This window comes from Urtica dioica, chromosome 12, assembly GCF_054948205.1.
Source record: "Urtica dioica subsp. dioica isolate 48M chromosome 12, U.dioica_male_clone48M_v1_H2, whole genome shotgun sequence".
NCBI lineage: Eukaryota > Viridiplantae > Streptophyta > Magnoliopsida > Rosales > Urticaceae > Urtica > Urtica dioica.
The window spans coordinates 2,550,135-2,577,185 of record NC_142767.1 but is presented as its reverse complement, the minus strand read 5'-3'; the positions used below and the strand labels follow the sequence as shown (position 1 = coordinate 2,577,185).

The window sequence follows — 27,051 nt, the reverse complement described above, 5'->3', positions numbered from 1 at the left end:
GATTGAACGGGGATGACAGTTTCTCTGCATGCATTATTATGCACAATATGATAAGAGAAGAGGTGCGTGATCTTGATGCTCCAATTCAACATATTCTCGAGACAAACACACAAGAACAAGATATTAAAATGGAGTCAAATGAGTGTGTAAGAGTTCAACAATTTCTTGATCGAAATAGAAAAATCAAAGATAAAGATGGTCACATAGCCCTTCGTAATGCGTTAATTGATCATTTATGGAATGATATACTAATGGGAACGAGTAACAAGTATCAATGTTTTTACTGTATGTTTTATTTTTTCATGTGTGTTTTGTATTTTATTTTATTATATGCAATGTTTATGTAATATCTCTGCTCAATGTTATCCAAAATAATATTTGTTTTTATTAGTTAATTTTTATATTTTAATATTGTAATATTAACATAATATTTTATATAAATATAAATTATTTAATATTGTTGACATAGATAAATAAATTAATGTTTAATAAGATTAATATTGGCATAACATATTAATAGAGGGGTTAATATGAAATTAATATAAAATATTATTGAAAAGTATAAAAAGATAATATTCTTTTTGGGGTAGGATTTGGTTTGTGGGTTAGAGTGTAAACACTCTAGCTGTACCAAATTTGGTATAAAATTATACTAAATTTGCTTTTTGGGTTGAGGTTGTGGTTCAATCTCATGAACAATAAAATTGTCTTTAAAAAAATCAAATAAAAAATAAATAAATGTGTCATACCACTAGCGAATTTCCAACGTCTATTTCGGCTTTGACTAGACGACTCTATATCCTTTAAGAAGAAAAAATAAACACCCTTTTTCACAACATGAATGATCTTTAACTCTTAGGTGATGAAAAGAACCATATACCACCATCATAAAACGTGTTGGGTTAGTTATGTGATATAATGTGTGAGCAATACGCGAACTCTTATAATTTGCTTTTTTGTGAGAGAACCAAAAGGAATATGTTTGCTTGTATGTACTTAAATAGCAAATTTATGGAATATATCTGTGGGGGTTCAGAAGCACAAACAACTCTTATCTTCGTTGTATGTGTCAACATATAGTCACAAATACGGTCTATCACTCTATTGTGTTGTATTGTTTGTGTCTTTTCAAAAAAAAAAAAAAAATCATATTGTTTTATTAGTTATCATATAGTTACTTTTCGTCCACATACCACGTGTACCCTTGAGCATTGGCTACCTTTCTTTAACAAATAAATAAGGAAAATTAAATCGATCCAAAAAACAAAGGAAAAAAAAAAGAGAAAAAAAATCTAAATTTGGGAGAGTATGAAACGCATTATAATGCGCTCGTGTAAGTAAACCTTTCATTTTCAATATGGTCTTGTTTTGTTTTGATTCCCTTGAAAGTTAAATATCTTGTCTTTTTATCTTCTTTTTTTTTTGTAAAAAAAAAGCACAAAACATGTTACGTATGAGAGAGAGGCTAGAGTTGAAGAAGAATCCCATGAAACCCTAATACCTAAGAGATAATATATATTAATTAAGAAGAAAAAAAAAATGCCTTATTCGTTTTTCCAGGTCGGTAGAAAATAATAAAAGTAATATTGTTTGAAAAATTAGCCAACATAAAAAATATAAAAAAATTGGTGCAAATAAAAAAAATTAAGAATATAAAGGGAAAAACCTTCTTCTAAACCTTGTACCCGCCGCCTGAAACTAAAGAAGCGAGCGAAGGAAGAAGAAGAAGAGAAATAAGAGCTTTGGTTTCTTAGGCTTTATGGGTTTATATTGAAAATTTGAAACTAAATAAAAAGATAGTCTTTAGCAATTCCAAAGTCATTTCTCTATCTCTTTTTCTTTCTATTCAGAAAAGCTTGCTTCTTTCGTTCATTCCATAGCACCCCTTTTCCTTTGTTCTGCTATTTTTTCTAGCGATTTTTTTTAGCACCCACAAATCCCAGAAAACTAAAAGTAAAAGAAAAGAGAAACGACATACTTTGAAGGCCTCGTACTAACCGTCATTGCGAACGGAGGTTTGGCTTCGTCACCTTTTTGTTTTTTTCCTTCTTTTCTGTCATCTCCGTAGTGTATCTAATTTAATTTACTTCGAATTTACAGCTTTATACAATCTAAAATGTACACGATAGCAGCATCGTTTTCTGAAGGTTATATATTTATCCTCTTCACTAGTCTCCGGTTTTATCATAACAAGACGATATTGATGATGACTGGGTTTATGTGTCATTAACACTTGACCATCCGTACTCTTTGAATATCTCTCCACTTTCAACGTTACAACGGTTTTGTCTGTAAAGTTGTGTAACCTTGGACTTTCTATGTGTTTGATTTACAGAACAAGTCAGAGGAGGCCTATAGATATATTATATTGGAGTGAGTAAGAGGTGTAAAGATGAAGTATGTATTGGTGACTGGTGGGGTTGTGAGTGGGCTCGGCAAAGGTGTCACAGCAAGCAGTATTGGTGTTCTTCTCAAAGCCTGTGGTCTTCGCGTTACCTCTATTAAGATTGGTACTTTTTTTTAAAAATTATTTTTTTGGGTTGTTTTTGCTGTGATTTCTGTTTTTTTTTCTGTTTCTGAATATATATATTTTCACTAGATGGACTTGTTTTCTCAAGGGCCTAATACATTAATTTCTGTTTTATAATGCAAGAATTTTTAATTGTTTTTCTAAGGGTGAATGAAGCCAATGTCTGGATAGCAGTAGCGCTCATTTTTGTTTGATTCATTAAGAATATATATTTTCCTTTGATCATATATATTTCTTTTCTAAGCTCTCTGGCCTTATGCTTGGCATAATTGAAATGTGACACTCATTTAGCGATTACTTGTGGTACAGAATGATTTAAAGTTATGTGTTGATTGATTGATAAAATGCTTGAGACTACTTACATTTTCATCTTTTGTTTTTCGTGTGTAGATCCTTACCTAAACACAGATGCAGGGACAATGTCTCCTTTTGAGCACGGCGAGGTTTTTGTATTAGATGACGGAGGCGAGGTAAATCTCAAAAAATGATTTTTATATTTTTGTTTCTTTAATAAAATTTGATGATTATTTCCATTACATGAGTTCTGAGCTGCCATGTGTGAAGGTGGACCTTGACTTAGGAAACTATGAGCGGTTTTTAGATACGACACTAACCCGTGACAACAATATCACCACAGGAAAAATATATCAGGTTAGTTGCTATTAGATTTATTTAGTCTCGAAACAGTCATTGTTTCTTTGACTCTATAATCTTACGTTTTTATTTGGTAACAGTCTGTTATTGACAAAGAGAGAAAAGGAGATTATCTTGGAAAAACTGTCCAGGTATGTTGTGATTATTTTCTCTTTCAGTAGAATGCTTTGAATAATTGTTTATATGCCCACTAACATTTCTTCTTAAATTTCTATATAACAGGTTGTTCCACACATCACCAATGCCATTCAAGAGTGGATAGAGAATGTGGCTAAGGTACCGGTGGATGGTAAAGAAGGTTCCGCTGATGTTTGTGTTATCGAGTTGGGTGGAACTATAGGTAAATTCGTGTCTCATATATAATATATATATATATATATATATATATATATATATTGTAGGTAAGAAACTTGTGTGTGTATCAAATGCTTATCTTCTTGAATTATTTCACAGGGGATATAGAGTCTATGCCATTTATCGAAGCACTTGGCCAATTTTCGTATCGTGTAGGTAAGAAACTTTTGCCTACCCAATGCTATATGATTTTTTTTTTCTTTCCAAAATGTTGTTTCTTATAGCAGAGAATTATATTAGGGCCTGGAAATTTCTGCTTGGTTCATGTCAGCCTTGTTCCCGTTCTCAATGTTGTTGGAGAGCAGGTACGCCTGATGCTTCCTATGCGGAAATCATATATTTTGTTTTAAGATTTCGATTAGTTTATCTGTTTATTATAACTTTCATCTCTCTCTCAAATGCATAGAAAACAAAACCGACTCAGCACAGTGTCCGGGGACTCAGAGGACTGGGTTTAATACCCAATATTCTAGCGTGTCGGAGTACAAAGGTAGTTCAATACTTGCCCTTCTAACTCGAAATATGTTCACTCGTTAAAGCTTCTGTGAGGCAATATTTGCTTCTAATTTCATATCTTTTTTGTTTGTTTAACAGGCACTTGAAGAAAATGTCATGGGGAAGCTAGCCCAGTTTTGTCATGTCCCTGTAAGATAAAGTCATTTTGCGACATAGATCTTTTGAGAAACCTCCCAAAACCATGTACTGAAAGAGATCTATTTTAACAGGCTGAGAATATAGTTACTCTATACGATGTCCCAAACATTTGGCATGTACCGCTACTGTTACGAGTAAGTCTATTTGCAGTTGCTTAGATGTGTTGGTCTTTAAAAGTATTTATCCATGCACTCAAAGTTCTTAATGTTTTATTTTTTGCTCTTATTCCATAAAATTAGGACCAGAAGACGCACGAAGCAATCTTGAAGGAGCTGAACCTTCTAGGGTTGGTTTGATAGCTTGTCAGGATTAACTTTTAGGATGCAAAGTTTACTTGTTTCTTACTTTTTTGCTTTATTTGACTTTGTAGGGTCGCTAGAGAGCCAGAATTGGAAGAATGGACCGCCAGAACTAAAATTTGCGACATGTTGCATATTCCCGTAGATTTTTCAAGACCAGAGAGCCTGAAATTCTCTCTTGTATCCGTGTTTTGTTCTTTTAACTAACATGGTATATATATTTTTTGCAGGTTAGAATTGCGATGGTTGGAAAATACACTGGCCTCTCAGATGCCTACCTCTCTGTGTTAAAGGTGAAACCACCCAAACCAAACCCCGAAAAATTACGCTGACTACCCCCAAGGAGATTCTAATATGTCGCTTCTCATGCCAGGCTCTATTGCATGCTTCTGTGGCTTGCCGCCGGAAGCTTGTCGTGGACTGGGTATCCGCCGGTGACCTTGAAGACTCGACTGCCAAAGAGGTGACAGCTTAACCATATCATATATGTGTGCTTGTGTGTGTTTGGTTTTTGTTTTCTTATCCCAAGTCCATGAATGTTTCGCTTTCTTCAGGACCCGGATGCACATAGAGCTGCGTGGGATCTTTTGAAGGTGAATATAGTGCTAATTGTTGCTTGGAAAAAAGGGTCGTTGGGGCGTTTGGAACTTTATACGAAAGTATTTTGTTTTTTAGGGTGCCGATGGGGTTCTAGTCCCGGGAGGGTTTGGCGATAGAGGAGTTCAAGGGAAAATCCTTGCGGCCCAGCACGCTCGAGAGAACAAAGTTCCATACCTCGGGATTTGCCTTGGAATGCAAACCGCTGTGGTGGAGTTTGCGAGATCTGTGCTTAATTTGCCGGATGCTAACAGCACTGAGTTCGACCCCAATACCAAAAACCCGTGTGTTATATTTATGCCAGAGGTGTGTGGAATTGATGATATAGTCCTTTCGTAAAATGAATTTTTATGGTGTATGTATGTCTATAGGTTTGTGTGCTGTGTTCTCTCTGAGCAGGGTTCAAAAACTCACATGGGAGGAACAATGCGTTTGGGGTCGAGGACTACTTATTTCAAAGTTGCAGATTGTAAATCTGCTAAGCTGTAAGAACTACATAGCTTTATTTATTATTATGTTTTTATTATGTATTTACTTCTCAATACTCTATAGTGCTTCAAAGACTACGTAAAGGTATGCACTTGTTTGGATGGTGAAACCTTTACAAGTGTGCGATCAGATTATTGACTGGAATTTTCAGTCAAGTTCTGAAATGTGTTCTGGAATTCTGTTTTCAGGTATGGCAATGTGAGTTCTGTTGATGAACGACATCGGCATAGATATGAGGTATAATTATAAATATGTCCGTTTGTGTGAATGTATGCCAAGAGATTGACTGTTATCCTGCTGAGTTGTTGTTGATATTTGCCTTATCCGACTTTGTGTAGGTCAATCCCGATATGGTCTCGCAACTAGAAAAAGCTGGTCTGTTGTTTGTTGGCAGAGATGAAACTGATCAGCGAATGGAGGTAAATTTCTATAAAAACCAAGTTCCCTGAGGCAAAAAGAATACGTCTTATCTGAGTTTGGTTCTTTTTCTATAAAAAACTAAATTATAAATGCGAGTATGTGTGCTCCTTAGCTGCTATTAAATGTGAGAATAAGCAAGTGTCGGAATTTTAAATGTTGATCATATTGCAGATTATTGAGCTACCTACTCATCCATACTTTGTCGGTGCGCAATTCCATCCCGAGTTTAAATCAAGACCAGGAAAACCTTCTGCATTGTTTTTAGGTATTTTTTTTACCATTACAAAATATACACATATTGTGTGTGTTATGTTACGTATTTATCCCCCCAGAATCTATAAATCATAGCAATTATCACAATAATTCCTTTTGGCTCTCTGGATCTTGTAATGGCTTCCAAGACCTCTCTCTCCCCCTCATTTATTTAAATAGAAACTAATATATTATAAATAAAAGATTTAGGACATGCTCAGCTTGAATGTATGACGGTTAATTGGTTAAAACAAAAAAAATAGGTAGATAATTTTTTACTTTTTAAAGTAAGCAATATAAAAAAAAAAAAAAAAAAAAAAAAAAAAGCGCACCACTTTGGCACCACCATTACTTGGAAAACTTTTAGTGCCTTCAAACCCCTGATTCTATTTTCAAATTTTTGTGGGAATTTTTAGGACTTATAGCTGCGGCGTGTGGGAACTTGGCGACGGTGCTTGAGAACAACGGTAATGTTAGCAAGCAAGTTTCAAACAGAATGAGTAACGGACGCTCAACGCCAAAGCCCAACCAAAATGGAAGCGCTTGCAAGGCTTCCAACGGCGTGTATAGCAACGGAAACGGTGTGCATCGGTGAATGAGAAAGAACTTTTAGGAGTGGTGTGTTTTCGTGGAGTAGCTTATTTTGGTGGTGGTAAGGCTTGTCGCCCTCGGTTTCTGTCTGTACAGTTTTTGAGTATGGGTAGAATGGTGTTTATCACTCTCAAAGGACCGTTATGAAGCTGGATTTTGCTTTCAATGACACAGCTTGCTTTTTCTTACTCGAGATTTGGCTCCAATGTCGGAAAAAAAATGCCATTTCTTCGGACCCAAATCTCAAGTCTCCTTTTTAGGTTTCTTTTTTCTCTACTCTTCTACTGATACATGTAATGCTCTAGAGGATCTTTTTCCCATTTACCCTTCTGGTTAAAGGGACATGGACGGTTTTTTCATTGTGTTTGAAAAAGTATAATTTTCGGTTTCAATCTGTGCTTCACATAGTAAGTATGATCGTCCGAACAAGTATCATGGCATGACTGTTTAACACGTTTTTGCAAGTTTAGAAGCCAAAGACATAACATTGACTGGAATACTTGCATTGTTCAGTTGGGTAATGAATGAACTCTAATATGCCATTTTTGAATAAGGTCTCAACACAGGCTTGGCAATAGACTTGAAACTAGATTTTGCTCTATAAATGGTATATGAGAACGGTTCTATAGGTAGTTAGAGGCTCGATAAATTGACGAGGTGTCACGTTTGATGAATTCAATGTGCCAGTTATTCTTATTGCTACCAGGGTCGGTTGTAGAAATTTGCAAATTTCTCTTGTGGTAGTCAAACAGAGTTCGTCTATGGCCAACACTAACATATGTTATACCCGCCTTTTCAATCAGCCGATACAAATGAGCCTGCCAAGGAAACAAACAAAACACAATCTCTCACCTCACTGACTGATGGGCCAAAATGGTTGGGTATGACAAAACTGGCATGTATACTGTATAAGTGTACCTCATTTGCTTCATCCAAAGCACTTGTGGATTCATCCAATAGAACCAGCTTGGGTTTTGCGAGCAAGAGACGTGCAAAAGCGAGGCGTTGTTGCTCTCCGAGGGACAAGACACTTGACCACTCCGAGGTCATGTCTAGGCTTCCGAAGCGAGGCAATAGATAGCCGAGTCGAACATCTTCCAAGACCTCTGCTATTTCCTCCGTTGTGGGCTTGTCCAGATTTGTACTACCAGACTCCGAGTTCGGCAACCGTGTCAAGAACGATGGTGAATCTGAGCAACAAAAAGAGTGATCATTTATATGCAACAAAGATCATACGAGCTTCCAAGTGGCTTGTTCTCTTGTCTCCTCAAGGAATCACCCCAATTTTCATTCAATACTAATGACATTTATTTATTAATTTCCCCAATGCAACAGATCATCTTCCTATACAATGAATTTGTAACATATCCAACGCTATTGCAATCAAGCATAAAATGAACTACGAAAAATGTAGGCAAATAAATTAGAATTCGGTGGGCAAGAAAAAAGAACCGTTGCCAACCTTCAGATGTGGTAGTTGCGTCTTCTGACCATGTTGGGTAGAGCAATTGTTGACGAAGAGTTCCCAAAACCATATACGGCCTTTGAGGAAGGAAGAACAGTCTTCTAAACTTCCCACTGGATGTCATTTCAACTTCTTTTTCTAAACCATTAGCGATAGCAATATCTTGCTTTGCATTGCTTGCATCTAAAGTTGTCGGTGTTTGGAGTTTTTCGCTGTCGTCCACATAGAATGTAATCTTCCCTTTACCATTATTCCAAAGACCAGCCATAACTCTTAATAAAGAAGTCTTGCCACTCCCACTAGGTCCAGTCACCTGATAAGATGATCAGATAAAAGCTGCAAAAAGTTACCATTTCGTGCTACAGTTCTAGAAACATCATAGAAAGTTGGTTCACTAACCAAAAGATGTTCACTCTGGTTGATAACCATTGACAAGTCCTTAACAAGAACAGAATTACTGCCTGGTGTCTGTACAGTCAAACTCTCCACATCTAGTAGCTTTTGGCCATTCTCTACTGGAACGGACCCATTTAAATCCAGCTTGGTTGAACCACCAGAAGTAGAATATACAACATGTATCTCCTCTATTGTCCCTGAATAAGTTTTGACACTGCCGTTGTCTAGAACATCTTCAAATTCGCCTGCATATGATATATAGACGTACTTCTTAATTGCTCTAATGTCAGAGACCCACTAGATAATTAACAAAACACCTATAAGAATGTTCAACGTGTTCAAAAGAACTCTGATAGAGGCAATGATAATGAGATGATCAAACATAGGAAAGGATTATACCTAGTCGGTCAATTATGGCTGAAAATGCGCTGATAGCTTGAATTTGGTAAACGACGAGTGAAAAGTCTCCAAGTATGTGATTAAAAGCAGATACCGATTGGTTAATAACCCCAAACTCAATTTTTCCTGAGAAATACATTGGAGCAACAACAGCAGCAGGAAGAATCTGAATGAGGTAGCGATACCCACTGGTGAAGAAGTCAAGATTCCTTGAAGAGATTATCAATTTCTGCAAAGTCAAAGTAGCTAATCAGAGTCCGTGATAGTTTACATCTGTTTGAATGCCATGAAAATTGTGCATTTGAACGCAAGTCCAACAACAATGGGTCTCTGCGTTTCGCAAGTATGACTGCATGATCTCAAATACCTACGTAATACGGTTTCAAAATTTTCAACTAGCGCAGATCCATAGCCCTCCGCAAGTTACATATTCAGGTTCAGACATGGATTAAACCTAATGCTAGAAAATGATAATCGTACACTGAAATGTATCTATACTTTCCTCAAAATTAAAAGCCGACTTTGACTATGTTCCATTCTTACGCAACAACACAAACAGGGTACGAACAATTAGTTCGTGGAGTTGCAAGGGTCAAGTTTTATGTCTCATGCTATGTATGCATTTATGCAAGTATTTGGTTCACTGGTAAAAAAACATATACAAAAACACAATAGAAATATCGATATAGAATATCCATACTGATAAATTTTCAAAAGCACTTTTAAATCGCTGTAGAAGAAGTTGCATTTCATTATTCTCGCCACCATAGAAAGCTATTGCTTCAGCATTTTCTCGAATACGCACGAGCCCATAACGGAAATCTGCTTCCTTTTTCTCTTGCAGGAAGTTAAGGCTCACCAATTCCTAAATCGCAGTTAGAAAACTAGGCAATGTTACTTTAAATGACAGTGCGTCTATAAGTTAGACCACTCACCAAATGAGAGGCTGATGGGGATTATGAGAGTGAAATTACCTTTCCAAGAAAGACACTTATAGCTGTTCCTCCAATGGAATATACAAGGAGGACACCGAAAAGGGGTGGATAGATACCAAGCAAGATGTTACTGAACGATATCAAATCAATCACTGCATTGAAAATTGTTAATGAGAAAGAAAGCGCCGTCCCCGTGAAAGAACTTAGATCGTCAACAATCCGCTGATCTGGATTATCAATTATCGATTGTGACTGAATTTTGTAAAAGGTCCGATTGTTTAAGTAGCGCTGCATATAATAGCTGGTCATCCAAGACCTCCACCTAAGAGAAAGATTTTCTCTCACGTAATCTCGCAACACAAACACCTGCTCAAAAAACCGCGAACGCGGAACTTAATTGATATATGAAATTAAGATCAATGAAAAGTAACTGCAAACATGTAATGTATTTCCTGCTAGTCTAGTCCAATCTAACGCTACAATTTATAATCACCGTCATAACTGAGTCAGAGCACCGAGTCTGAGCTGGATTTTGAATACTTTCGTGCGTACTTCATAGGTCATTTGTGGGCAATGGGGGTGGATAATAAACAAAGGGCATTGTTTTTGTCTGTTTCTGTTGACGAGTAGAACAAGGATCGAATTGTGCGAGTAACAATACATAAAGCGTAGTAATACCTAATGTTAAAATGCAGATTTTGTGTGTGTGTGTGTGTGCTCACCGGAATTCCACCAGCGAAGGCACCCAGGTAATACAGCAATTGCTTGGTGAATTGTTCTTGGTCCTTATCTTTGTGTAACACGTCATGGTTCAAGTTAAAGTAAGCGCAATCAGTAATTATCCTGTATAATGCTCTCAGAAGAAAGAAATTCTCTCAAATGTAGAAAAAAAAGAAAGAAAAAAAAAGAAGAAGAAGAAAGGAACAACGCGGAACGAACTAAAAATATCAAAGATAATGACCGAGCCTAAGCATACGATGAATTATATGATGTTTCTTCGCCTAGTAACTGTTAAAGCTGATTTCACTCTCTTGTTATTTTATTTTCATACAAGGCGTGTAGAATAACAGCACATGAGTTAGATCATCATGCTAAACACAACATATGTCATCGTCCCTTGACTCGTCATGTGGATTATAGGAATATATGATACTATGACAAAATGGCTTAAATAAGAAATCAAACAAATAAGCTACATTATGTACTGACTACTGAGAGAGAGATCAGAAACGGACTAGCTAGGGCGTTGTAGAAATCTCGGCCGAGAAAACTGAAGCCGACGCTGATACCAGTCGTGCCGAGAGTGAGAGCGAAGACGGCGGCGAGCCTCAGCCTCGCCTCGTACTTGTCGTCGGAGAACCAGTACGGATTTGCCACTTTCCAGAACCTCCGAACCAACGTTTGAAGATCAGGAACTTTCCTCTGCAACATTACATGTTCTCAATTCAGAAGTAGCTAAAAACTAAAATAAATATATAAAAATTACGAAAAACCTTATCGGAGCTCGGAGGTGACGGCGGCACCTCCGGCGGCGGAGTAGCAGGAGATGTAGTTGCTCTGGGAGCGGTTTTCCTTAAGCGAAGCTTACTGGCAGAAGAAAAAGAAGAAGGCATGGTCAAGAGTGAGTTGCGAGTTCCGAGTGGGTGAATTCGGGGACTATGAAACGGCCAGCAGATATGTATTTGTTGTACCGCCATTTTTGTGTGTATGTCCCTCCCTCTAAGCTCGTGGTTCTTTTCTATTTACTTTATTAAAATTCAATTTTTTTTCCCTGTTTTGAGTTTGATGGTTTTATTACGTATTTGCTACTTTCCCTTCATTGTTGCTTGTGAATTATGATCCGGTGTTCAGGCATTGATACAAGCTAATTCAATTTATTTATTTTGTGATTTGAATTAATATTAGATAAGGTGGTTAAATTAGGTAATAACAGTGTCTAGTGAATGAGCCTTCTGGTTTTGTGTCCCACCAAAATTGTTCTATTTCTATCATTCATCCTATCCTCCGAAGTTACAAGGCTATAAAAGCCTCCAACTAGTACAAAGCAAACGGCCTTTGCGAACCATGTTATGCCACGTCTTAAAAATAAAATAAAATACTTCAGAGAGTAAAATTTGGTGAGCATAACTCATAAACTGGTATATAGTGTACCGTAAAAATTAGAATAGCAGGCTGAATGGAAGGGAGAGACAAATTAGGCTTTGATATTCAAACTCAAAGAGAAATTTCATTTTCTAGACCCGAAAATTATGGAAATATCACAATTAGACATGTTACTTAAAAAATATCCAAAATTGAACTTTTGTACAAATTTTGGACGAAAATACCCTCAATTCAAAATAAACCCTATCTCCTCATCTCTTTCCATCTCTTTCATTCTCACCCTATCACTTTCTCTCACTTTCTACACCAAAGCACCAAATCCGACGTGAGCCTCATTCCGACGCCCAACAATACCAAATCCGACGAGTTCCGACACACCTCCGACCGAAACCACCAAACCTCCAACCGACACACACCTCCGACCGACACACCTCCGACCCAAACCACCAAACCTCAAAATGACAAAAAAGGTTAGTTTTTTATAGTTTTTTCATGGTTTGATTAGTGTAAGAATGATAGGATACAAGATTTGAGTGGTTATTAGTTATTTTAGGTTGATTTGAATGAGATTTGGAGGTGAATTTTTTTTTTTTTAAATCTGGGAATTTCCAATGAAGACCATCGGAATCCATCGGATTCGGTCGGATCCGACCGAATCCGATGGATTCCGATGGTCTTCATCGGAAATTTCCGACGCGTTCCGACGAGTTCTGATGGTTTAAGATAGCCGACGAGTTCCGACGCGTTTTTTTTTTAATAATTTAAGATAAATAAAAGAGAAAGAGTTTTTTTTTATTTATGCAAAATATACTAATAATTACTTGTTTTTAATTACGAACAACATAATTAATTTTTTTTCTAATTAATGATTAGTTGTTTTTTTTAATTATGAACAACATAATTAGTTGTTTTTTTCTAATTAATGATTAATTGTTTTTTTTATTTTGAACAACATACTAATTAGTTGTTTTTTGTAATTAGTTTTTTTAAATTATGAACAACATACTAATTAGTTGTTTTTTGTAATTAGTTTTTTTTAATTATGAACAACATACTAATAATTAGTTGTTTTTTTATAATTATGAACAGCTAGTTGTTTTTTCTAATTATTAGTTGTTGTCTTTTAAACATCGTGTTTTTTTATGTTAAATTTACTTATATGTTTGATGATATTTTATTTTATGTTATATATTTTGTTATATTAAAAAAATTTAAATGAATTCTTGGAGTTATTAAGGTTTGTTTAATTATATTGATATTTCGTGATAATTAAATATTAATCGTGTTTTAGGACAAATTGACGTATATATGCAACCATGACTTGGCCAGTCGAATCACTTACGGTGGTTCGGGGCATTTGAAGACGGTGAAAGAAAAATTCACCGATCTCGGTCTACTACAAAGGGTCGCGGAGAGTCCGTTCGCTCAGTTCTTCGAAGGGTATATGGATTCCTTGTACATCTCAATCCATGTCTCCTTCGAATAGAAAGGATTGCATAACGAATAGATGTCGACACTCCTGTGTTGTGCAGATGCAATGGCATGCTCGCATGGGATTCCAAGTAGTTGTGGTAGCCCGCACGTGCATGTCTTTCTCAACAAATCAACATCAAAGTCACCTCTCTCGTCTTTGACATGACATTCATACATACCGAGTCCATAGGTATTGGCGATTTGTGCCTTGCTGTTTAGATGAGCGAGATTGTCTTGAAACTTCGGGGACAGTCTTGTATCACATTTTCTAGTCATTTCTTCTCAATAAAAAACCACGTTTGAAGTGTGAATCTAATAAACTCAAGCAACGTGGTAATGGGAAACGTTCTAGCATTCCTCGTCTTATTGTTGAAGCTTTCTGCATTATTATTTGTCATTATATCGTACCTATATAAACAGTTACATATTAGCGACGTTTTATATCTAGTTAAAACACTTGTAATGAAAAAATGAAGAGTTTGTGTTTTACCGTTTCCCAGGGAAAAATGCTCTTGCCCACCGATCAAAACCGACTTCCTCGAGATACTTAGCCATCTCGACATCTTTCCTTCTCAATTGCCGAAAATGAGCTTCGAAAGCGGTCTTATTGAAAGCATAAGCGGTGGCATTCAATTAAATGCCACAATGATCGGTCTTGAATTTATGTTGGACATTTAGTTTTAGATGATGGTATCATGCTCCGTGAGGGATACCAGGGAACACCACCTCGAGACCATGTATGATGCTAACATGTCGATCGGATATGAACGCCAACTCTTCAACGTCTTCACCGATAACTTCTCCCAACTTTCTCAAAAACCAAATCCACGAAGCATGACACTCGCTATCTACTACCCCGAACGCAAGTGGATATAATTGTGAATTAGCATCCATCGCAATTGCGCATAGCAACTGTCCACCGTATTTTGTCTTCAAAAATGAACCGTCTAATGATATCACCGGTCGACAAGACGTGAATCCTCTACGACACGCCCCAATAGAAAAGAACGTGTACTTGAATCTATCGCCATCTTTCACAAACGCAGTCAGAGTCCCAGGGTTCTTCTGCTCCAACATGTATAGCTAAGATGGTAACTTCTGATAAGATTCTTCTCGCGTACCCCTTACGTATGAAATTTCTTTCTCCCTGGTTCTCCAAGCTTTCAAGTACGAGATGTCAACACCCCATCTTGTTTTGACTTCCTCTCTTACGTTATGTGCCGAATACTCAGCCATAGAGCTAATACTGTACTTATCTTCAAAGACATGACCAATAACCCAATGTGCAGCTCCTCTATGTCCTTCTGTTCGAACCACACGCGCACAAGAATATCTACTCTCGTACGACGTAATCTGCCACATATCAGACCACTGCACAACATCCCTCAGCTTCCAAGTGCACATCTCATTTTTGCATATGACATACCATCTACTTTTCGAAGACGATTTCACTCTAAACTTGAAATTATTTTTTAGAGCAAAAACATGAATCTCTTGCTTCATTTGTTTCTTGGACTCAAACTCCTTCCCGAGGTATATATCTTCGGTGCTACCCATTGCATTCAATGGTTATAATACATATAACATAACATTTTTCATTTAAGAATATAAGTACATCTCATTCTTATTACCTGTGGAAGAATTTGGCAACTGACTTGGACCGTCATTATGTTCTTCCTTGACAAAATCATCGGTTGTGAAGTCGGGGGCTTTCCATGAGTAAGGCATGCAATCTGTTGGTGATACAACTTTATGAGGGTTACGTGATGGTTCACCGTGTCCCGATGGTTCACTGTGTCCCGATGGTACTGTAAAATGTTTTACAAAATCTTCATATTCTTCAGTGTTCACGAACTCTTCAAATTTTGTTCCTTTGTCACAGTTGTGTCCATCATCTACGTCAAACTTGTCTTCATCATCCAGATCGTTGTTGTGGTAGTCATATCTGTCACGCTTGTATACTTCATCGTCTCGATCATCTATTCGACTGTTGAACACATGATTATCATCACGGTCATTGGTAATAAGATGATGTTGTCTCTTGTTGAGTTCAACGCGAGACAATTCTTCATTCATTACATTTTTCCCTTTATCTACTTTTTTTGGAGTTAACGCTTTGACTTCTTTCGATACAAAAGTTACACAGAGTGCATAACTTCTACGACTTTTATTCTTCGTATAATACTTAACGTCCATATCGTCCTTCAACAAAGTAGGCTCAATTGGCATATTACCCGCCTCATATGGAACTTCAAACTTTAAGTCATACTTTGATCTGTCTATATCGACTCTCTTGTACACCTTGTCGACTAACTCCATGTACGTTGTCTCTTTCGAAACTTCAAGCGGAAATGTTATCGCGTTTTTTAACACGTATAAGTGTCCATTTCTCTCCCATGTGCCGTTAACCATCAATAAAACTGCAAAAAAAATATCACAAAAATGCATTATATTACATTAAACTTTGATTTTTTCCAAACTCATCGGAATTGGTCGGAACCGATCGGAACAGGTCGGATTCTGTCGGAAAATTGGACCTGTCGGAACCGGTCGGATTCTGTCGGAAAATTGGACCTGTCGGAACCGGTCGGAACCTGTCGGAACCGGTCGGAACCTGTCGGAACATGTCGGAATTTCTGCTTGAATTTCATCGGAATTTTTACATGAATTTCATCCGAAAAGGTCGGATTTCATCGGAAATAACGTTAAATTCCGGAAAGTTTAACCTACATCTACCAACTTTATTTATTCTACATTAACTATATGACTAAAGCTATAAAAGATGAATGGAGAAGCATACTTACCCATTTTGAAGGAATTAAACCAATTGGATACGCGAAATGATGAAAAAATGAGAGAGAATGAGAGATTTTCAATAAGTAGAGAATGAATTTTTTTTAATAGTGTTATATAGTCTTGTAAGGGTATTTTCGTCCAAAATTGGTACAAAAGTCTAATTTTGGATATTTTTTAAGTAGCGGGTCTAATTGAGATATTTCCATAATTTTCGGATCTAAAAAATGAAATTTCTCAACTCAAACTGGTTGGATTTCCTTGGATAACAATGCAAACTCGAAAATAACATATTTGTTGAATTTGGCTAGGATTTTTTGGTCTGGACTGAAATTGAGAATACATTTAGGATAACCGTAATATCTTTAAGATATGAGCAATGCTATTTAACACGGATCACGAATGTGAGCGATCCACACATTTTTTGACACGTGGCACCTTTTTTAAACACTTTTTGGTGTTAAATGCTTTTGACATTTAAACTTAAAATAATCAGTGCAGATGGAGCTAACGGTCTTTGTAGTTTTTGGCATTAGTCACCAACCAAAATCGCGAGAATTAAAAAATACTTGGGAAATTAACGTCAATTTTTTTAAATAACGATAAATCATAGAACTCTTGATAGGAATAGGATAAGGGTAGTTTATTTAGACAAGGGCTAGTAAGACCCAGAACAAGGGACAAGAAGAAATTAATCTACACATCAATAAAAACAAACAAGGGGTTCAGAAGTAACCTAAGACTCACAGCTCCATCGACTAAAGAAACCCTTTCTGACTTGTTTTGCCTAAGTCACAAAAACATGCAGATGGGGTGGACCATATGAATTAAGCTATGGATATCCAATGAAACATTTCAGCTCAGAGCATATCAGTCGCTCTCATTCTCTTCTTCCCCTTTTTCTTGGCCACCGGGAGTTTCTTGCGACGTTCCTCCCATTGTCATGACCTCTCCGGGGGGCGGGTGGTCAAATTTGCAGGTGGGCCCGTACTTGCACGTCCCCGTTTTCAGATAATACGGACATATGATAGAACCCTGTCAAAATGCATCAAAGCTCGTGATTCATTAAAATAAAAAGAAAAGGGCTTTCAAGGATTATTTTAACAAAAGAGTTTACACTTTTTCCTATACTAATGGAAGGATTTCACTCAACACTTGCACACCATGTCATGATGATGCAAGGCCCGTATGTGAATTTGTTATTATTACTGGTACAAAAGTTTATCGCTTCAAGGATGAATGAACTTGCTACATGCTTTGATACCCTGAGGAAGTATTTGGTTGAGCTTGCTAACAACGGACCAAGAAGAGGGTATGGATGGTTGTCTCCAATCTTTATAGGTTTGATCCCTCAAAGTTCCAAGAAAGGGCCAAAAAGAAGTTATGTTTATTGCCCAAAACATGAGCAATAATTGCCTATCTTTAAAATTTTCAAGTAGACTAATCATATATTTTTTTTGTTGAAAATATAAGCATTCTAAGAGCCATACTTGGAAAAATATACAGAGACAACAACATACCTCTCTTCGGGGTAGTCCGGCAAGACTGAGTTTAACACTCTGCTGCTGAGCTTGCACAGTCAATGGTGTCGATGCTGTACGATCAAAGGGATGGTGAAACCTGCATCGCTCCCCAAACTTACATTCCCCGGTCTTCATATAGAACTGTGGTGTTACAAACAGAAAATTACTTGCAACATAAGAGGACTAAACTATAGCTTCAGTTCATAACGTACAAGAGTAACTTAAAAACCTTAATATACAGTTAATCAGATGTGCATACTTTTAATAAGCTTCTCAAAAATTTTGACACTGAAATCATTATTCTTTAGAACTGAATTAGTTTAGTATAGTTGAAAAACATAAGTCGGCACTGTGACAAAGTATTTGAGAAACATTTGTTTCCCTATTCCAGTCGGATCAATGGTAAGACTGTAACAGAAAAGTTTATGAATTTGACACTCACATCACACTCCGCCTGCCCAGGGCGTTGGGGATAGACACCTGCGGCTAGTCCCATCTGCAACAAGGCAGGCACAAGTAAATACATTGTTCCAATGTATGATTACGTTTCTATTGGATTAAATTACACTAGTGTATTTGAATGATGGTACAAAGAAGAAGAAAAGTGTTAGTACGCAGAATGAAATACCGTCGCATGAGCCAATCTGGGGTCAATCGTTTGATACATCGAAGCAATTGGATTAACAACCCCAAGGTTCATCGCAGCTGCTGGAGAAGCTACAAGGCCTAGTGCCGCGACCGGAGGAATTAATGCTGCAAAAAATCAAACCATTACATAACAGATAATATTATTTAACGAACACTTGATAAACAAGACGAGGGTGCATATTAAAGTACAAACACCATAAGCATCTACATACAATTCCTGTCGGGATGGCTGTAACGGCAAGTGATCCCATATTTGCAACTGACAAACAACAAAAGAAATCAAAGCATTTTGGATTAGAAGTAATAAATAAAGTAAGTTCACAATTTTTACTCGTATATCTTTTTCCATAAAATTATAACAGAAGAAAATATGTTACACCTTCCAGTTTTGAGGTAGAATGGACAATCTGCTTCACCCTGTTAGAAGAGGAGCAAAAAATCAATAAGTCACTGATGTTGCAAACATTTGCAGCAAACTATGGCCATATTTGAACTCAATGAAGAAGAGCGAGTTACCCATCCTTCATCAACTCAATCTTTCTGCTTCTACTTTGATATAGCATTGATTTCATTTACTAGGCCTACCTACACATCCTTGGCACAGCTTACCTACACATGTTGTCTGGGTCACTTCTGTTTTCTCATCTCATTTCCTATATATATATAAGAACTACCAGTTTGCTGCTTCTTAATATTTCCCTCCTTTACTTTTATCTATCTCGTGAAATTATTAGGATGGAACTTTGACCTATCTAACCAGGTTCTCTGTTCTAACTATTATTTACATAAAAGAGCAATCATCCAAAGTATATCCCTTAGCAACTCAGAACAGGGAGAGCTGCACAATGTTCTAACTCAGAAAAAAAAAAAAAAAAAAAAACCCTAATCCTCACGTCCATTGTCCTAACAACTCAGGAAACCGAAAATTATTTATATGCTTGGGTAGCATTTATGCGGGTGGTGACTAAACTTACCGGTCTTATAGGAAGCTCTTTGGAGTTATATAACATTGCCGGTGTGACTGGGGCCAAAGATTTCAAAAGCATTGCCCCCTCAGTGTATGCGGCTGCCTCATACTGGTTAGGGTCCTGCACAACTGCTGGCAATTGGATGTCTTTTGGGTGATTAAATTTGCAGGTCGAACCAAACTTGCACATTCCGGTCTTCAAGTAAAACTGTTCAAAATACAATGAAGAGCTTCACATCAATATACACGAGGGTCATTAGGAGAAAACCAAATCACGATACAGAAACTGAATAATTTTTTTAGCTAAAGTTGATTATCTTACAGCACACGGGGCTTCAGCAGGCCTCTCGGGTAAGGTAGCAATGCCACCATTTTCTGATGCAATTTTATCCTTCGGGTGATTGAACTTACATCTCAGACCATATTTGCATCTCTGTGTTTTCAGAAAGTACTGCACACACACAAAATAAATAAATAAACTATGCGTGTGTGTGACAACGACACATCACACACTTGAGAACTCAAATGCAGTGTGCAAATATCAGGAAATATTATATGGAGTTTTTCATTACTACGAACCGGACAATCTAGTTCTCCTGGTCTCTCCGGAAGTATTTCGCTACCAACAGGTGGGACCTGAAAAGAACAGAGAGGAATAGACATAAGAGCAGCTTGCAAATAGAAGATTCAACTACATAATGCTACATCTTATAAAAAAAGAGAAAAAAAAAAAAAAAATTTGCTACAAACTGCTACTTATACATTATGGAGCTAATATGCACCACACCCATGAGTGAAAAAGCAAGACGACAGGCTTTGCGAAGGAGAATTCAATTTCTAGAACAGCTCAGTTTTTTAATCCTAAACTAAGCAGCCCATGTTATATAGTAGATAGACAGCTATGACATGCGCACTGCTTATAACATGGTATGCTTTACAAATTTCGAAAACATAGCTAATATAGCTACCTACCTTTTTCAAAAGGTTGGCCCAATATCAAGATTCAATCTCATGAGCTTAGACAAATCATTCTTTAACCCAATAAAAACGGGCCGGCATGTTGGTTTTGCGTGCGGTCTAATCATCTTAGGGTTTTGTTATGCCGCACTGGCGCTGTAAGAAGCACTTGTAACATGGGTTTTGCCATTTTATTATACATAACGCACATACTAAGTTTCTTTTATAAAAACAAAAACAAAAAACCCAATATAAAGACTCAATCTCATGAGCTTAACAAAATCGTAGATTTGTCACAAATCTGTAACATTCATATTTATGAATTATAATTAATGACATCAAAGACAGAAGACTGTAAATGTTGGAGAATATCTATATAAGAAGAAGCAGGCAAGACAAATCTGACAAATAAAAGATGGTTAACCAGCCAGTCATATTTAGTTAGTAGTACACAGTTTTACATAATAGCAGTTGTTAACATCAAGATTGTGAAATGCCAATTGAAACACTGAAAGATGGGATTCGAGAAAGAAAATGCATCTCCGCAACAACAATAAAAATTAAAAATGTTTCTGGTGTACTGGCAGTGGTTTGACCGATACAATGTATTGAGAAGTCAATATGTATGAATCACATTCAACATAGGAAAGTCACTGAAATAAAGAGGCGGGAGTAGGAAGGGGAGTAGAATTCTTTGGTTTCTAACTGTTGCTATACCAGCACTACCCTAAGCATTTTCCTTTGGTCTCTAGCTCTAGTAAAACCTTTATTTTATATTTTCTCCCATTCCAACAGTATAACTCGAGCGAGCCAAACCCTTTCAAATTCAAGAAACATTTAAACATAAAAGACAATTATGCCCACTAGTTCGCGCACATGCACACACACACACAGACACAAGTCTAGTAATAAGAATCAACCAAAAAAACACAGTTAAATGGTCCATAAGAAATAATAAATATATAAAAAGAAGAAGAGAAGATAACTTTAATGTCATTATTGAATATTCCGTTTCTTTGTAGATCAGCCATAGATTAAAAGTTAAAACTAAAATACAGATAACGGACATATAACCAATAAACAGACAACATTGACATCAAAGGACTTTCACTGCATAGTTTTTTATATATATATATATATATATATATAGAGAGAGAGAGAGAGAGAGAGAGAGTGGAAAACAAATGGGAGGGATATGCTCAGTACATAAAGAAAGCAAACACTAGCTAATTTTAATGGTATATAACACACCCATTACTTAAATATAAGGTATAAGAGCAATGATCATAAGGGTAATAGAATATTAGGGATAAATACCTTATGAACTAGTTTATGTGTATAATACAAGATAAATATTATCATTTTTAGAAGAAGATAAATATTATTATAGAATAAGTTTTGTAATAAACGGTCACCTCTTTCCATTCTGGAATTCCACCTTCAGGAACCCATAGAGGATGATCAAACTTGCAGCTCTCTCCAAATTTACAAGTTCTTGTGAGCATATAGTGAGCACAATCCTTCTCTCCAGGCCTTTGCGGATATATAGGTAAATGGCTTGTATTCTCATATCTAAAGCGCTTGGCCAAAGCCTCTGTAGAATACCAGGCTTCTTGCCCAGCCATAGTATGAGCACCCATAATAGTCGGATGATAGAGCGCTATATTACATATAGACAAGCATATAATGTTACTATATAGCTATTGCTAAAATTAGTTTCGGATAACAAAATGCATGGATATACGTGATTTAACTATAGAAATTCTCGATAGAACTCAAGATAATTATGAGTATAGAGCAAGTTACAATTAGCTACATAAAAAAAAAAAACAAAAAAAAACTCTATAGCCACCATTCTTCCGTCCCCAATTTCACCTCTGCAAATCATATAGGTTATTTTCATTTAGTAACCATATTTGTAATTTAGAAACAATAACAGTTACATGCATACCTGTATACCCTAAGAAAAATTAGAAAGGAAAAAAAAACCGTTTTAAATCTCTGTTTCTTCATAAAATCGGCAATTGAGCGTAGAATAGATTAGCCCAGCACTTAAACCATTACACTTGCTTCTACAAGCAGGTCAACAGCTAACCCAAATATATGAAAACATTATGCATACTTAAGGTGTACCACAGTTATTTGAGAAAAATGCAGCGAACCATTCAAGAAACCGAGTGCACAAACATGCAATAAGAAAAATTCCTCACAAGTGAAAAAAAGAAGGCGGGTCTTCTATAAGCTGACTCAAGAAACTTTATACTTTAAGTCGTTGTATGTACCTCATCAGTTTTGCGGGAAAAATAAAAAATTAAAAAAAAAACACTTTCAATTAAATAAAAATGTTAGGAGGTGCGAATATGGGTTTGTAGGAGTACATCAAGCTAAAATGCACAAATGGGATAAACTTTAGGGATCAGGAACTAGAACACTGCAAAGAAGTGGCTCAAAGCTGTTAAATAAAAAAAAAAAAAAAACCAACTTGAAAAGGGCACAAAAAAGAGCACTGTTTTATAAAGAAAGACAGCGGCGGAAAATTAGTAACACACCAGCAATGGCAGTTGCAATTGACACCATGAATGTGAGTTTCACCTTATTTACAGTTACAAACCCTAATAAGTGAAAACAAGAAACGAAACGCTCTTGAATCCTGATTAGTCAAAGGTGATGGAATTGGGTTTAGGGTTATCGAAGTCTCAACGTTAGGGTTCTGGGAGTCTTCTAATAATCAGAGAAAAAAAAGTAGAGAAATGACTTGGCATTTAGATTTCAAAGAACAGTGTGTACATCGTGTCAATTTTTTCATCACATAATTTCTACTTACTGAAGCAACAGAAAAGTATATCGTGAGCAACAGTGAGTACTATTAAAACAACCGTCTCAAAGCTCACTATGTCTCAAGACCAAACAACGAATACACCACAACGCAACAAAAAAAAAATACGAAAATGACACAAAAGTTATCTCAGAAGAAGCAAATCAAATCACAGATATTCTCAATCTCAGCAACCCAGCAACTAATTTCGGCACTGAAACAAACAAATTACGGGAAGAGAGTGAGAGAGATGAACCTTCGGAGGTGCGTTTGATTCCGGAGATGGCAGATTCGTCGACGCCGGAAGCGGCGGCGACGGCAGAGGACCAGGAAGCGAGGGAGGCGAGATGCGATGCGGTGCGAGAGTAGGCGTCGTTGGCCTGGGAGAGGTACATGGCGGCGGAGTATTTGGAGGGATCGGAGGAAGCCATGGAAGCCGGAAAGTAGGGTTCCGTTAGAGCGGAGGCTGAGGATTGCGTTGTTGCTGCGTAGCCGTACAGATGGCCCGCCATCAAACAACGAATCGGAAGTTGTGAGATGGTGGTATTTTTATATCACTATATAAACGCATTTTTTCCTCGAATGATATTACTAATATTAAATAAATAACAATGGTGGTGTTTATCTAAACCAAGGAACTAAATGCCGCCGAATTTCCCGGAATTTCGGCTGGAAATTCCATTTCCATGGGTCAACGGCGAGCGGAAGGGACATTTGTCGTTTCCATGTTTGATGTCGCTGGAATTTCCAAGAAACGACATTTTGTTTCTGTCGTTTTATGCCGGTAGATGTCGTTCCAAGTTGTGTATAAAACCATCTTCTTATCCAGGAAATTCGAGGAAATTCGAAGGAAAAGAAAAAAAAAAAAAAAAAGAGTCGCGGCTGTGGAGGAGAGAACGTGGGTGTCGGAGGAATTCGACGGTGATCGGCGAGTTTCCACCAGTTTCGTCACGCTGAAGGTATAAATAAACAAGATGTCGACGAATTTCCTCCGATTTGAAGGAATTTCCAAGTCGTTTTGGAAACCCTAGATTCTGAAACTTGCACCTTCAATTTCTTGAGTAATTTGATTTTTTTTCATATAATCCTCTTCATGAAAGTTGTTTGTAATGTGACGATCTATCATATATATTTTTTCCAGATTTTTTGGTGAAATTCCGGCGAACCTTGAAATTTTCCGACGAAACCTAGAAATGAAATTATTTAAGACTTAAGTGTATGAATTTATTGATATATTGAAATTGTTACGTTTTGAATTGAAATGAAATTTTTTGAACTACATTTAAAAATATATATATTTATGTGTTTGTTTCGCCACATTATTTCCGTTCGGTTTTCCGTCGACACGTCGGTTTTCCATGGAAATCGGCATTTGAAAACGGCATTTTACTTGCCCTTTTCCACAATTTTTCCGTTGGAAATTCCATCGGCATGACGATTTTCCGTAAATCAGGAGGCTCGAAACGGCAAAGAAAACGGCATTTTTTTCCTTGATCTAAACAAAAAATATATATACAACATACGGGGGTAATTTTTAGTATAGATGTTTTTAGGTTTGTTGTTATATGGTAAAGATCAAAAGCGAAAAAATGCGACAGGGTCCGATAAATGAAATTATTTCAGCCGTCGTTGAGCAAGTCTCTGTCCAAATTCTCACGGGATCCCATAGAGGTCCTGCTAAGAAGAGATGAGGTCCAACATCGTCGGACAGATCCCGTGAGCCACAGACACATCCAGTCCTAAAGGTAGGTTCCGTAAGCTACAAGCAAGATCTAACCTTCAGAGGCAGCTCTCGTAGACTTTGTCAGGGCCCAACCCAAGAGCAACCCTTGCAGGTACCGCGGATCACAAGGCCACGCTTCGTGGCCTAAGGCCTTACTGACAAATGGCGAGGCTGATGGGAAGTCAGGTGGTATCAGCACGAACAATTGCTGTAATACGGATTGTTGGGTAAACAAAAATTGTTAGTATCGGACACGAACGATCGCTCCAATGCCATTTGATGGGTATATTACTTCCTTAGGGTTAGTTACGGTTTTCATGTATTGAACACGAACAATCATTTCAAAACTTTTTATTGGGTAACCAATCTCTTAACCCTACAATATGTTTACAAATGCGGCAAGAAAACGCGAATAATCGCTAATCTTAAGTAAACAGTAATTACCAGGATACTCAAAATTATTCAATTACAACTGATTTAATATTGGGACAAGCACAATCAATACAAACCATAAGAGAACTTAGTTACTTACCTCTAAGGTCAACTACAGATCCTTCACGCTCTAGCTTTTGGATCATTTCGCTTCCCGGATTCGTCGGCGGCTCCTTGCTCTTTGGATCTTCGGATTCCAAGCTCTCGAACTCCTCAGCGACTCCTTACTCTTTGGATCTTTGGATCTCCGAACTCTCAAATTCATCGGTTTGCCGTTGGTTGATCGATACAGAATCTTTCAAGATGTAATCTCCGGAAGGATAGATACCAGGGTGTGGGCCAACTCTTTACTCACTAATTACTCCAACAAGGTGTCGGAATAATTCTTTCTTTCTTCGAGAAGTGGTATGAACAAATATTCCAACTCCGAGAGAGAGAGAGAGAGGAAAAACGTCCATAGTTCCAGGTTTTTGGTCCAATGTGTTGATACGTTTTTGTTGGCTTTATTTTTTAGTGCAAGTTGTATGAAAAGATGTCGGTTGTTTTGTTTCCACTTCTGGTTTGACATCTTTCCTTCTGTATGAAGACTCTTTTTCGGTCAAGTTTCCAGTTTAGCTCAGGATGGTTCGCTGGTGACTTATTGCTGAGTTATTGTCTCGCTACTGTCTTCATTACAAGATATCTGCCTCGCTGGTGACTTCATTGCAAGATATCTCTCGCTGCCATCTTCATTGCTCAATATTCGCCTTGATGGAGTCTTTACTATGCGATATTCACCTTGATGGAGTCTTTACTTTGTGATATTCGCTTGAGGCCGGGTAAGGAAACCCGAGATAACTTCCAGGATTGTGAAGCTGCTATAAAAGCCGTGAGCTCCCCCTTAGCAGCCTGGACACTTTTGATCAAACACTCAGAGCTCTTAGACGTGCAAGACCGGCGGACTGGGAGGCTGTGTGTTTTGGTTTTAAGTGGTGTATTCTCTCAAACACTATTCCACAGATTGAGTGTATGTGAGAGTTGGGTTCTTGTGCTTTTCGTGATTGAAGGTTCACGCATCACTGAAGACTAAAGGTCATCCGAGCCAGGAGGTTGCTCGAAGAGTGGAATTGAGACGGAGCTCAAATTCAGGGGGAGTCCCTGTCTAGGTGATCACTGGTAGTAATAGTCTCTATGTTTTATTGATTTGTTGATTGTAATCAGATATAAACCTTGTGTGTACTGTTGACTACGAGATAGTGAAAATCCTTTCCACTGGCAGCCTGCCCCCAGATGTAGGTGTGTTTCACCGAACTGGGTAACCATATCGTGTGTTCTTGTTTACTGCACTTTTTGTTGTTTATCCATATCTGTGTTCAAGCAAGTTGTCGGACACATTGTCAACACATTGTGTGCGACATCTTGACTTTGCGACTAATCAGAATTTTCAATTGGTATCAGAGCAGGCACCTTAACCTCTTAGGTGGTTTCCTGGATTTTTTTTTCTGATTGCCTATTATGGATAGTTCCCGAGAGGGAGGCTCTGTCAATCGTCCTCCAGTACTCGACGGAACCAACTATGGTTATTGGAAGGCACGCATGACCG

General features: G+C 37.3%; 3 protein-coding genes across 4 annotated transcripts; 1 reads left to right on the top strand and 2 right to left on the bottom strand.

The window, feature by feature from the left end:
• Nucleotides 1-1,662: 1,662 nt before the first annotated feature.
• Nucleotides 1,663-7,237, top strand: EMB2742 (CTP synthase family protein). 2 transcript variants are annotated; one of them, XM_089603624.1, is made up of 23 exons: nucleotides 1,663-2,015; nucleotides 2,101-2,147; nucleotides 2,336-2,510; nucleotides 2,921-3,000; nucleotides 3,095-3,181; nucleotides 3,265-3,315; nucleotides 3,407-3,524; nucleotides 3,638-3,694; nucleotides 3,779-3,843; nucleotides 3,945-4,028; nucleotides 4,133-4,183; nucleotides 4,264-4,326; nucleotides 4,432-4,478; nucleotides 4,563-4,632; nucleotides 4,722-4,784; nucleotides 4,865-4,954; nucleotides 5,046-5,084; nucleotides 5,167-5,394; nucleotides 5,488-5,573; nucleotides 5,766-5,814; nucleotides 5,916-5,996; nucleotides 6,169-6,262; nucleotides 6,666-7,237. In XM_089603624.1, the coding sequence occupies exons 3-23, from the start codon at nucleotides 2,393-2,395 to the stop codon at nucleotides 6,842-6,844; spliced, it is 1,800 nt and encodes a 599-aa protein (XP_089459750.1). In that variant the 5' UTR covers nucleotides 1,663-2,015; nucleotides 2,101-2,147; nucleotides 2,336-2,392; the 3' UTR covers nucleotides 6,845-7,237. The 2 variants fall into 2 exon arrangements, with proteins under 2 accessions (XP_089459750.1, XP_089459748.1); XM_089603622.1 differs by lacking the exon at nucleotides 2,101-2,147.
• On the bottom strand, nucleotides 7,232-11,881 carry ABCD2 (ABC transporter family protein). Its single transcript, XM_089603621.1, has 10 exons — nucleotides 11,529-11,881; nucleotides 11,271-11,457; nucleotides 10,758-10,825; nucleotides 10,075-10,401; nucleotides 9,801-9,965; nucleotides 9,101-9,329; nucleotides 8,705-8,946; nucleotides 8,303-8,618; nucleotides 7,759-8,030; nucleotides 7,232-7,658 (listed from the first exon to the last, which is right to left on the bottom strand). Exons 1-10 carry the CDS (start codon nucleotides 11,730-11,732, stop codon nucleotides 7,464-7,466), a joined length of 2,205 nt encoding a protein of 734 aa, XP_089459747.1. The 5' UTR covers nucleotides 11,733-11,881; the 3' UTR covers nucleotides 7,232-7,463.
• Nucleotides 11,882-16,978: 5,097 nt separating this feature from the next.
• Nucleotides 16,979-23,881, bottom strand: HUA1 (floral homeotic protein (HUA1)). Its single transcript, XM_089603211.1, has 11 exons — nucleotides 23,571-23,881; nucleotides 21,915-22,159; nucleotides 20,122-20,178; nucleotides 19,865-19,993; nucleotides 19,550-19,750; nucleotides 18,955-18,992; nucleotides 18,788-18,834; nucleotides 18,556-18,680; nucleotides 18,370-18,423; nucleotides 17,925-18,068; nucleotides 16,979-17,439 (listed from the first exon to the last, which is right to left on the bottom strand). The coding sequence occupies exons 1-11, from the start codon at nucleotides 23,824-23,826 to the stop codon at nucleotides 17,275-17,277; spliced, it is 1,461 nt and encodes a 486-aa protein (XP_089459337.1). The 5' UTR covers nucleotides 23,827-23,881; the 3' UTR covers nucleotides 16,979-17,274.
• Nucleotides 23,882-27,051: the final 3,170 nt, after the last annotated feature.